General features: G+C 41.5%; 1 protein-coding gene across 1 annotated transcript; it reads right to left on the bottom strand.

Moving 5' to 3' along the window:
• Window positions 1-88: 88 nt before the first annotated feature.
• smc1b (structural maintenance of chromosomes 1B) lies at window positions 89-7,514 on the bottom strand. The gene is made up of 25 exons (XM_061283379.1): window positions 7,406-7,514; window positions 6,966-7,154; window positions 6,584-6,696; window positions 6,302-6,505; window positions 5,956-6,194; window positions 5,513-5,771; window positions 5,306-5,446; window positions 5,103-5,185; window positions 4,767-4,974; window positions 4,509-4,694; window positions 4,128-4,319; window positions 3,901-4,047; window positions 3,508-3,645; window positions 3,215-3,331; window positions 3,005-3,111; window positions 2,758-2,899; window positions 2,501-2,646; window positions 2,245-2,398; window positions 2,037-2,126; window positions 1,808-1,961; window positions 1,594-1,748; window positions 1,369-1,520; window positions 1,214-1,283; window positions 898-1,008; window positions 89-499 (listed from the first exon to the last, which is right to left on the bottom strand). The coding sequence occupies exons 1-25, from the start codon at window positions 7,512-7,514 to the stop codon at window positions 347-349; spliced, it is 3,759 nt and encodes a 1,252-aa protein (XP_061139363.1). The 3' UTR covers window positions 89-346.
• Between the last annotated feature and the right edge of the window lie 5,345 nt (window positions 7,515-12,859).

Consider the following 12,859-nt stretch of genomic DNA (forward strand, 5'->3'; position numbering starts at 1 on the left):
GAAATCTAATCATTACAACTCGGAGAAAACTGTATCACATTACAAAGTTGAGGGCTGTCAAACCGTTTTTGTGTGAAAGTGGTCAACCAACTGACTAGGGCCTAGGCCACTTACGCCCCCGTGAGGCCAACCTAAACCAAAACACAAGGTGGAAACCGGCAAGTTCATTCAAGCACCAATCGCTCAAATTGACGAACATTAAAACATTGTGAAGCTTGGAACAAGCTCACACACATTCCATAGAGGACAAACAGCTATTTGGAGTCTTAGAAACGCTCCCTAAATTGATCGAGTTACTAAAACAGCAACATTTAAGGAGAAACTCAATGGAAATTGAACTAAACAATTAAAACATAGAAACCGATGGAAGCGATTCAGAGCTGCTTGGCAAGATGTCCTTTTTGGTTATAGACCTCTCAGGTGTTCTGTGGTTGTCCTCCAGGATAGGGAAGGTACGCAGGTCAAATGTCAGCATACTACTGAACATAAATCCGTCAAACTAGAGAGGACAAAAAAAAGAAAAATGGTGAAGGCAGGAGTAGGTTATGGCTCAACCGAGGTAGGTTATAACCCGTCAGTTATTTAACTCAGCCTACCAACCTTTAAAGTATTACTATTATTATACATCAGGTCAATTAGTATTATTAAGTATTTAATTAAATCATTTGGTAACTAATTGAACCTAAAACATGTTTTATATATGTAGAGAACATTTAACATCCCACATTTCTTTCATGACATCATTGGTTATTTTTAACTCATAAAATAAGAAACACTGACTCAATGTATGTTTCATGATTTAAACAGATCCCCTCCACATCTCATTTGCGAATAACCAGGCCCACCATGTACAAAATCAAATGTGGCCCTTGAGCACAATTTGGCCAGCAATCTTACATTCGGGTAAACTCCCATCAGGATGTCTGCCTTGGAGAAGAACTCATCCTTCAGGGAGATGACAATGACTCGCATATTCTTTTGGCATTCCTCCCTCAGGAAGCTGGTCACCTGGAAGCACAAAATGGATAACGCGTAAAAAAAAACTCCACAAGTAATAATAGCACTGGATTAAAAAAGACAAATACAAGACCGAAAGTCACACACACAATGCAGCAAATTCATGTGTTGTGCCTTTAAATCGCATGGCCCGGAGAGTGCCTTGTCGTTCTTGAGTTCTCGCTCCCCCGAAGAGCATTATTAGAAGAGATCTCACCTTTCCGATGTTGGATTTGTCCAGGGCGGCATCCACCTCGTCCAAAATCAAAAAGGGAGCAGGACGGAAACTGAGAAGGCACAAAGAGTCTTACTTTAGAACAGGGGTGTTGTTTTTATAACTTTGTAAACTCTCCATTTGGTCATTGATGCTACCTGTGAATGGCAAACACCAAAGCCAGGGACGCAATGGCCTTCTCCCCGCCCGAGAGATTTGCCATGGACATGAAGCGCTTGCCGGGAGCCACGCAGCTGTAGTTGATGCCGCCGAGATACGGCTCCTCCGGATTGTCAGCAGACAGGATGGCCTGAAGCAAATTTCATCTCTTATGTCATCATTTGACGGCAATTGCCCTCGGGGTTGCAAAGTGGTCTTTTCACCTGGGCGCTCTTGTTGCGGCATAATCTCTTGTAGATGCTATCAATGACACTGGACACGTGATCAAAGCAATGGCTGAAGAGATGGAAGCGCTTAGCTTTGACTTCTTCAAACTCTTGCTGGCACTTGCGTGTGACAAAGGTGCTGGCTCTGAAGGCTGAGGAAGTTTCACACAATGAACGAGCTAGATTGTAACTTAAAAACCCTCACACATACCATCCGTCACATCTTGTAGCTTGTCCTCCACCTCCCTCAGCTTCTCTTCAGCTTTTAAGTTGGGTGTGGCTGTGAATTTTAGTTGCTCCTCTAAAGCGTGAAGGGACTGCTTCAGCATTTCAATGTAGTTGTCTCTCTCCCCTGCCGGCACATCCTGCAAACACACGCCAATGTTAACGCAGCATTTTGATCCCAGTGCTGAACGTCGAAAGAGTATCGGATGCGTCACCCTGTTCTCGGGTTCCAGGATCGAGTAGTCGATCACGAGGTGGGCCTCTCTCTCAAAGACGTGCATGGAGGGTTGAGACCCTTCTTCCAGCTGGAGAGACACAAACACATGTACTTCATTTACACTTCGGTTTGCGAATTTTGGCAGAGCGTGCGTTCTTTGAAACAACCTTGTCTCTAGCGTTGCACATGTTCAGATGTCTTTTTACCTCCACTTGGCTGATTTCATTCAGGTCACCCGACAGCAAATCGATTGGCAGGCCCTCGATCTTGCACGCCAGTAGCAAGTTGTGTCGGGCTAAACGCTTCTGCTCCAGGATGCTCTCGGCAGTCATCACCTCCCGCTGAAGTTTGGCCAAGTCTCTGACGGAAAAGGACGTTTCTTCACGTGAGATTTCGCACACCATACGCTTGGAGCGACAGTGTTGGCATTTGTTGTTCTTCATCTGTGTCTTTTTGACTTACTTGTTCATCTCTCTGAGTTGCAGGATTTTTTCATCCAGCTCGTTTTTGGCAGATGCTTCCAGCCTCTTCTTTTCCAGCAGCTGGTTCTTCATTTCCTGCAGTTTGTTGTCATTTTCTTGAACGGCCACCAGCAGCTTCTCCTCCTCCTGAAAGGTGAGCCAGAATATGAAGCTAAAAACTCAGTTGACAATTACTCTTTCTTTTTCGCGATCCACGACATTGTTCAGGGGCTTATTTCACAGTGCATCCACGCTAACCGTTTTCTTTTCGGCCATGTTGCGTTCTTCCTGGTCGATGGAAGACTGAATTTCACTGAGCTTCTTCTTGTGCTTCTCGAGTTGAACTTGTTCATACTCCATCTTGGCATCCAAGCGATTGCACTGGTTCTCAAACTCCAAACTGAAAGTATTTGCAGCACAGTGTAAATTCCCACTCATGTAACGTGACCAAAACGTAGCGTAAAAATGAGCAAGTAAGCCCCAATAAGTCTCATGTCATTTATACCGCTTCCTGTCGTGATCTTCCTGATGTTTCAGCAGCTCCTGCTCATACACTCGGATATTGTCCACACCGATCTCAGCACAGAAGTCGGAAAACACCATGTCTTCTGTCTAAAGAAATATTTTCATTTTTATCAAATATTACGAGATGTTTGGAAACTGTAAAGGATAATGAACGTTTCTCTGATGATTAGTTGAATTGAAGGTAGGATACCTGCTGAATTTGGCTTTTGAGGTTCTCCAAGGCACTTTCCTTTGCCTCCACACTTTTCACCTGCGTCTTGATCTGGGAGTCCAAGTTTGCCATTTCACTCTCCATACGCGAAATCTCCTGAAATCGATCAGCGGAAAATGACAATTATTGACAATAATGTGAGGCTAGTAAAATGAAAACAATTTCCAAGGTTGTCACGCACATAAAAAAAAAAAAAAACAGTGTCATGTTAATGCGTGGCTTTAACCTTTTCAGTTCCCAGGAAGCCAATGCAAGTCAGAAAGTCTTCTTACCTCGAGGCATTTAGGGATGCTTTTCTTCCTAAGGTTATCCAGATCATTTGTAGAATATTTCAGGCGGGTATGTGCACCCTGAGCCTGCGCAATGATCAAATTCAGCTCCGACTCCTTCCGCTTGAGCCTTATGAGTTGCTGCACCACAAGAGACAAATGTGCAAACCCACGTAAGGAAATAAACTTAACCAATTACCCCTCCCTACCTCAACTTTGTGCTAATTAAAGAATAAAAGGTGTATAATGGAATTTACACATCGTGGTTATGTTTCATTGGCATTGGGAAAATGTCTCCCTTGTGTTGTGCGGTGGTCCAAAAAGTATGAGAAGCCCTTCTTATTTATTTATAAATTAAGAGTCTATCCACTGTACAACAGTTGTATGTCGACTTACACGTAGCTCATCAGTTAGCTGTTGTTTTTTATTCTTCAGCCTAGTGACGTCCTTGTCACCCCAGCAGCGAGCTTTGCTGCGGAGGTCACTGGAGCCTCCAGAAATGAGACCGGACTTTGAAAACATGGTTCCGTCCAGCGATACGGTCTGCGGGAACCAATTCAGATATAAATAAATAAAAAAAAGGCTATTGTGCATTTCCTGCACCCACTTGAAAATGTGTTTACCTTAAGGCGGCGGTCCCCGCCAAAGGCAATGCTTCTGGCCTCTTTCATGGTTTCACACACCAGCGTGTTGCCGCATACAAACTGCACCACTCTCTTCAGCTGTGGCACGTTTGTGGACATTTTGATGAGCACGACGTCCACCACCATTTTGGCACCCGGTATCTCCCTCAAGCGTTCGTTGAGGGGACTCACCTGAATATGCGAGCCGATGGTCAATAACGCCGCTCGCAACTGACCAAACAAGTAGTGTGTTAAAAAGCCAACGTTTTTTCTAACAAATAAAATTTGGAACTGGCTGCCTGTTTATGATTTACAAATGAATTGTTTCTAATCTTTTTGGATTCTCCTCAAAAGGCTCAGATGGACTATTCCAACACTTACATCCAAGTAGTGAATGGGCAGGAAGGTCTCAGGTTCAGCCCGTTCCTCCTTGAGGAAGTTGATGCAGGCCTGGGCCACCTTCTCTGTGGACACCACGATGGCCTTCAAGAAGTGGCCAAACACTTTGGTGACAGCTAGCTGGTACCTCTTGTGAATGGGGCTGGACAAGTCACAAAGGCGGCCGTACTGGGGCCAGAAAGACGTGACAGATTTGTCCCGTTTTGCTTTCAGTTCACATCATCATCCTACATGGCTTACCACCGTGTCAGGGAAGAGCCTGCACATCTTTTCCAGAATGTCTTTGCGCTGTCGCTGACGATTGCTCTCTTGGCTGTCCAGGCGGGCGTTGCCCAGCTGCTTCAACACCTGTTCCAGCTCCTCGTTCACCTGGGCAGTGCGCTCTTTGCCACGCTGCAACTCTGCATGCAAGCTCTCCTCGTTCTGACGGAGCTCGTCAAGAGATGACCTAAAAACAAAAACGCAGGGACTCGTGTTTGCAGAACACCGATTGCAAACTTTTCCTCCCTGATACCCGTGAAAGGCAAGGGTTTGCTGTTGTGAACTTGCTGGTTTACAGAATGTTGCGAGGCATACTTGCAGGTCTTGGTGTATTCCTCAAGCCTCTCTGCTCTGTCGGTTAAATCATCCAAATGTGTCTTGTTGTTTTGGATTCCAGCCTACAGCAAGAGTCAGACAGTCAGTATCACCGTATGGTGTATTAATGAAGTATTTAAATGTACTGTAGCTACTTTACAGTTGCTATTTTAATGGATTGGAGTTACCCGTAGTGTTATTACCTCCACTTCCTTCTGTTTGCGCTGGTCAAATGCCATCAGATCATAGTCAGCCTTGACAACCCTCTGCATCTTCTCGACTTCCTGGCCTAGCACTGCATTCTGCTTCCTGACGAGCTCCTTGAGCTCTTTGTAGCGTTCTCGCTGCCGATCACGTGCAAAAGAAATTAATTTGGCATTCATAATAAGGAAGGTTCTTTTGACACGCACCTGGCTCTCATCCAATTCAACCTCCCCGCCCAGGGACATTCTCTGCTGCCGAAATTGTTCTTCGTAGAACCTCCAGGTCTTCTCCAGCTCCCTTTTTTCCTGCTGGGCTTCAGCAAGCTCCTCCTCTGTCCGCCCTAAGACTTTCTGGCTCTTTTTTGCAGACACTTGAAACTCAGCTATCTTTTTTAAATGATGGGAGGTGTTCACTTTTGTTTTGACAAAGTGAGAGCGAGACTGGGAAAGGACGTGCTCCTGGGCACTAGGCAAGAGGTTCAGAGATGTAGCAGTCATAATAGGTTCATACAGACAACATACATGTTCACAAATATGTTTCAAAATAATAAAAATGCACCGTCGTGTTTTTAGAGGGGGCTCACTGATTTGGTCCTTTCCAAATGCAACTAAAATGGATACATCTGAAAACAAAATACATGCAAATCTACCGGATCTCTTTCTCCATGTGTTGCTCCTCCCTGATGAGGCGTCCATGCTCCTTCTTGAAGGTCTTCACCATCTGCTCACAGTCCTGGAGAGAAGCATTCTGAGCGGCAGCTGCCCCACGCTTGATGCTCAGAGTGTCGTTGGTACTGTTGATAGCCTTCTCATTATGATAGAGCTCAGTAAGGCTCAGCTGTACACGCTTTTCTTGAATATCTTCCAGCAGGTCCTGGTATTTCTGGGCCTGGGAAAGAACAGAAGAACCAGTTCTATCACGTCTGATGACAGAAGAAATTAAACTGTATCTCCATTTAGAAGTAATTCAGTAGTGACTCGCCCAACTCGCTTCACCTCCAATTTCTCATTAGACATCAGTTTGTTCTCGACAGCTGCCAATTTCTTTTTCTTGAACTGAAAATTGGTGTCCTCCTTGGCTCTCAACATGGCCTCCTTTTTCTGGTTGTACTCATCCACTAACTCCTTGGACTGGCTGATCAGCTCAAAAATGTTGGTACACTCCTTGGAGTATTTCAAAGCGATGGATTCCACTGCTCCCTGGTGACCAATGCGGGAACAACATGATCTGAAATTGCAGCATTACCCATCCTACACTGAAAACACCAAAATGTCTACCTGGAAAACCATGCAGTTTTGAGCTTTGGTGATGATGCCAATCTTGACAAGCTCCTCAGTGTACCGGTTGAAAGAAACATGATCGTTGTTGAGGAGATACTCGGAGGTGTTGCCTGAGAATAAAGAGTAACAAATAAAAGTAATTCCAATCTAAAGAATGGATCAAAAATCTCAAAGTTAAGAAAGACTTACATAAACAATGGCTTTAAATAAATAAATAAAAATATGAGCATCATTGGCAGCCATTTTAGGTACGCCTGATCTCATACAGAGATGGCGGATGAATAAATGAAAATTGCCACAGCAAGCCACCAGAAATATTTTCCTTACTTTAATTTCCGGTCTGTTTGAATAATTTAATATAATTTGAAAATATGCTGACCATTGACACTCCGAGAGAAGACAATCTCCTGGTCCTGGTCGTGTTGGTAGAACATGGAAACGCTGGTTCTTTTTGACACCGGCTGCCCGATGTGGGCTCCATGGATCAGGTCACTGAGGTGCTTCACTCGCAGAGAGCTCGCCCGCTCGCCTATGACGAAGCTTATGGCGTCCATCACGTTGGACTTACCTGTTTTTGTCAAACATGTTTGTTACTAAACTGGAAAAGTTCACCTCTAGCAAATTTGGCTTTAAGGAATTTTAAAGGAAGCTAAACGAGTTAGAATTAAGTTCACACATTTTAAAGAAATATAATTGCCGTTAAATATGAGTGAAATGACAATTCCAACTTCGGGATTAGCAGTTAGCTTCGCCCACGCGTTAGCTAGCGCTTCACAAAATGTGGCTAATGGAAAAAAAGAGAGCGAAAAGGGGATTTACCGGAGCCGTTGGGCCCGATAATGCAGCTAAACTCCAAGAATGGTCCGATAACTTGTTTTCCTCGCCATGTTTTAAAGTTTTCAACCGCAAGTTGTGTGAGATAACCCATTGTTATAGTCAAATCGAAATACAAGTCACAAAGTCCCGAAAGAACAGTCGTTGTGCCGGCGGGAAAGGTCTTGGAAGAGAAAAAAAAGTGCCAAATAAATGAGTACAGTAGACTCCACTGAGTAGAGTTCAAATCTTTATTTATTTATTGTCCAGTACATAAAGGTCCTGGAAGGTCTTAAAGAATCACCAAGTACGTCGTACAGCAAGTATAAACTTGTGTTACGATACTTTTTTTTTTTTTTGTGAAAATGGAGGAAAAAAACGTAGAGGGGCAAAATTAACTTCTGGTCCTTATTATTAAAATATTGTTTTACTCTTTTACTGTTATACAGGCAAGTTCCAGTTCATATACTAATTCTTAATTGGCTATATTGCAATGACTCAAAATTATTTTGTGTTACGATCGCAATTATTTGTGATTTACCGAAGTCAAATTCCGCCACAACCTTATATAATATATAATAGGATATTTGAAAAAATATGAACAAAGAATTCAATTGAAATTTAATTTAAAAAAAAAAAAAAAACGTGTGCGTGTCTGTGTGTTTGTATGAGCACACTTCCTGTTCCTTCTCCAGCGCCTGCAGGAGTTGGCTCTGTTCCTGCGACTGCACATTGACCCGGATGACTTGATCGCTGCAGGAGATACATCTTCTTGTTAGTCTGTTTTTAATATGCATCAAAAGCCATATGACGATACGAAGCACGTTGAATATTACAATTTCATCACTAATTACAGCCCAGTCGCTGTGTAATTAGCCTTTCTGTAATTATCTTTCCCCAGAACAGATGGCAACTGAGGGGGGGCACTTCATTAAACCTGTATATCATTGAGAAGTCATTCAACCGTGAAGGTATTTTCTCCTACAAATAGTTTGATGAGCTGGTCACTTTATTAGGTACACTCGCACCTTGGAGGGACACACAATCAAATCAACACAGTTGATATTTAAATGATCAAGTTGCGTTCAACTTGGGACAACAGCAACAGAAACACTTCTAAAGTTTGATTTAGAATGATTATTTTGTTTTCCAGGTTCTTCTTTTTAAATGACTTGAGTATCACAACTTTTTTTAACTGTAGTTCTACCTTTTATTCAGTAGATGGCAGTGCACTGCTTTGTCCGTTTATAAACTTCCCCGTGGCAATCGCTTTTCAAGTATAACGGATGATAATCCCTGTATCATTATTTTTATCAAAAACTTTTAAAAAAAATTACTAATAACAAATTATTCCTAAAAAGACAATAAAAAACGGATAAAACGGATTAGTTTTACGATTCACAATTTTGTGCATACAAAAAAAAAAAAACAGCTTTGGTCAGTGTTTGATCTGACCCCAACTGTCTTAACTATACAACAAAAATAAAATAAATTGACCTTGCCGTTCCGAAATCTAATTTGCACGGATATATGTAAACTTTAATATGAATAAAAAAAAATCACGTGTCACTTTTAATGAACAAACCCCGTCCGCAAATAGTGCGGGAGACTCCTCGGCGTGGAAATTATTTATGGATTCCGCTGCTGCGTAAAAGTTTAATGGCAGCACGAAAAGGGTCTTTACATGAAAATGTGAGCGTAATGGGTTTTCTTTTTCCTCTTTTTCCTCCTCTTCCACCTATAGGAACAAGACTGCCGCGTTGTTCCACTGCGCCACTATAAATAGATCATGTTACAAGTTGATTTCAATATTTCACAAGCCCTGACACTCACTCGACCATTAATCATTGATTCCTCACTCGTTCATTTCATTTTGTACAGATACTAAGGTGCTTGGAAATAGTGATGATAACCATAGAACGGAATGGAATTGTGTGATATAGGAAAGTAGTCAGATCAATCAATACAAGCAAGGTCTAATTTGCATTGTAGTATAATGTCAGTTCAATTGGAAAAAAAACATTTAATGAAATTAGGTTAGGTGTGTATATAAATATACATATATATTCTAGATATAAAATACTTATCTATTCAATAGAAACCAGCTGACATCAAGCTAAAAGCAAACACAGAGGCTTTTTTTTTTCACAATTGACCAATTCAAAATTTATGTTTTGTGTGTTTTTTTTTTTTAATCTGTTAAAAAAAACAACTATTTTGACTTTTTTTTTTTTGCAACACATATCCCCATAAATAAATAATATTTTGTTTTCATTATGGTCCAATTGCTTCAACTCTGTATTAAATATAACATGATGAGTGTTGACTCTTGGACGACTGCCACTACTTTTACACTCAATGAACATTTTCTTTGGACGTGACTTTTTGTCACAGTACTTTCTTTCAAAGTGTAAACACACTGAATTGGGCACATGGAGCGAAAATAAACTGTAATCATATTCAATAATAATAGAGCTTTGCTGACAGCGCTATACATTCACGTGGAGTTTATTATTATTACGCCTTCGGACGTCTACACACGAGGATTACATAAGCCGCTCGCTCGCTCGACTCCACAGCCTGGGTAACATGGAAGCAGGCCTGATGGAGGACTGATGTGCGATGTCACTTGTTGCTAGGCAGAACTCACCAAGCACAAACCCATCAAGAAAATCCTAACCCAAAACTAACCGGCCGAACCCAATGCTAACGCTTACTTCACTCCTAAGCTAACCATAAAACATCAAACCTCATCCCATCATTTAAACTTTCCTCCAGGCATTTGATAATAATCAAAGTTTTCTTTCAACAACTAATTATCCTATAGGAAGTTTTAATATTAGCTGCGGTTAACTAGTTTTTGTCTGAAGGTACAAATGTGACCTAACTTTGCTCTTTCTGTTAACACGGCTTGTCTCGCGTGTGTCAGAGTGATGTAATATTTCATTCTCAAAGTCTTCATCACTCGCCTTAAGAATCAGCCCGTTCTTACATAACATTCCCAAAAAAGACATTGGCATCTTAGGAAGGCCTGGGAGTGGCTAAAAATAGAACCCTGGGCATGAAAAGGAAAGGACGAGGTTATATTTAGCCAATGAGACACCCCCTGCGCTTCTATTAATAGCGCGAGATGTTGCTTTTGGTCCTGAATGTGCCGTGTACTTGCCAGGACATCTCGGCGTACACGCTCTCTCTGAGTCGAACAGACACATGCCGCCCTCTGAGGTCTGGCTTTTCGGGCTCTCATCAAATCCGCACTCACTATCGTTTATTCCCGAGCAGTCCTGCACGCGTGCATATTCCGCGCTCGTGGGAAATAAAAAAAAAATAATCCTACTATGCGATGGAGCGATGCGAGATTCACGCTGAGCTTGTTCAAATGGGCTTTATTGCTTTGGAGTGCCAAAGAGGCAATGAATGAAGAGGATGACACCATGTGTGATTCCCTCGGTGGGTACAACCTCAAAAATTAAGGTTTAAAAAAAAAATGGGGTTGTTGTGAGATGTCCTCACACAATTTCAAATAAAGTTATTCAAAAGAGAATTTTCTTAAGGAACCCCCAAGACACATTCACACTAACCATAGGTTATCTCAAACCAAATGCAACATTTAATAGGGATGAGGGGGGGGGGGGGGTAATTGTTTGTTCTATTTTCCGCCTTTTCTACTCTCGTCAACGGAATTGCGATCCTTTAAAACATTAACCTGCCACGTGTTTCCTATGTATTGTGTGCGAGTGCCAATTAAAGCTTCTATACTTGGCTAGCGGTGGGTGGCGAGTATTATAAGAAAATAATAATAAAGGGTTGAACAGGGAGTTAAAAGTCAGACACTGTGAACCACAGACAGCTCATTAAAATGTTGGCCGGGATTTTAAAAAGAAAAATTAAAAATAAAAAGTTGTAATTAGCACCCTGTCACTTGCTAGCGAAGCGGCCCACGCACTTGCTGTGTGGGATGGGCTGCGCGTTAAGCATCCAAACATTGTTTACCTTCTTTTTTTTCTTTTTAACAGTGCTATTAAAAAATATAATGAGAATGTCACTTGGTAGAGCGCGGTTTGAATATTTGAACATGTTTGTCCACCTGCATTAGCATGCAGATGACATGCTAGCGCTGCTACAATGCTAAGCCATTTTTTTTTACCCGACTGCAATCGTTTATAATTACTTCCTAAATAAATATACACTATAAAATATACACAAATATTACTCCTCAAATACAATTATCTGCAATTCTTTAAAATTTAAAAAAATATATATTCTCAGTGGTGACAAAGAGCGATTACAGACAAATATTTTTTAATAGTAATATTTATTGAAAGATTCTTACATAAATAACCGTTTTGAACCAATTTCATCATGGCTTCCATATACAAGAAGAGTAAAACCAGTGCTGGTTTGTGATGTGGCAAACAGATGGCACATGTTCTCATCATGGGTGTTTTCGTGTTTACACGAGCGTCATGCAAAATCCATTAACAGCCAGAAAAAAAGGAAAGGCTCGTTTACTTGGAGTTAAGGAAGACCGACTGTTTCGTTTTGCAGCGGGGATCTGTGGTCTGATCTGTGCTCGTTTTTCTTTCATGGGATCAGGCCAACAGTGAGGCTCTACTCAAAAGGTTCCAATCAAGCAATACAGTTCAGTTGTGGAGACATTTTCATAAAGTCCAATGGTGACAACCCCATCCTACTACTACACAAAAATCTACTTTTAGTGGATTTTAACTGTTCTAGGAAGTCATTTTGGAATGTAAAGTTACACAGGGGATAAAACAAAGTTCTTGGAAGACAGTTTTTGGTTTTGCTTACAACCCGTGTACATCTACAGTTTGGGGCAGTACTCCAGAAGAGTTGAAAAGAATTAATTTGTACTGCAAGTCATTTTGGAGTCGAATGTCATCCACAGTTGAAAGCAAGTGCTTCCTAGACAATTTTTGGTCGACTTTATAAACGTTACCACCCTGTTCTTCTCACCGAAATTGTATTCTGGGTCTTTAAGGGTTTTGTTTAAATGTCCTGAGGTTATTCGTTTATTTCTAACAGAACTGTATTGCTTGTATGAGTCTGACAGAGGAGGGACTTTGGATAGTACCAAAAAAAAAATGAAAATAAAATATTTATCTTTAGGATGAGTTGCACAATTCCAAGATTGACCTTGTAAGATTTTTAAGGCAAAAGAGTACAAACAAATTTCAATTATTCTCTTATTTTGAAAATCCACTTGCTACAAAAGAACATACCCATGCAAACCTAACGCATGCTCGGAGAAGCATTCCGTGGAATAACCATGTTCATATCATCAGAGACAAAAAAAAAAATCAAAAAACAACAACAAGGTCACATAGCCTAGCTGGCTGCAATGTGAATGAATCTTGGACGGAGGCGGCGGCGACCGTCCATCAATGCTCTCCATTGTTACTCCCACACGGCCTCATAGGAACAGTGATTTCACACTTT

This window comes from Syngnathus typhle, linkage group LG7 (genome assembly GCF_033458585.1).
Source record: "Syngnathus typhle isolate RoL2023-S1 ecotype Sweden linkage group LG7, RoL_Styp_1.0, whole genome shotgun sequence".
Classification (NCBI taxonomy): domain Eukaryota; kingdom Metazoa; phylum Chordata; class Actinopteri; order Syngnathiformes; family Syngnathidae; genus Syngnathus; species Syngnathus typhle.

Coding starts and splice junctions, on each gene's coding strand:
- smc1b (XM_061283379.1), bottom strand. CDS start 7,514: ATGGGTTATCTCACACAACTTGCGGTTGAAAACTTTAAAACATGGCGA. Junction 5,772..5,955: donor CACATGGAGAAAGAGATCCG/GTAGATTTGCAT, acceptor CCTCTTGCCTAG/TGCCCAGGAGCACGTCCTTT. Junction 4,975..5,102: donor GAATACACCAAGACCTGCAA/GTATGCCTCGCA, acceptor TTTTGTTTTTAG/GTCATCTCTTGACGAGCTCC.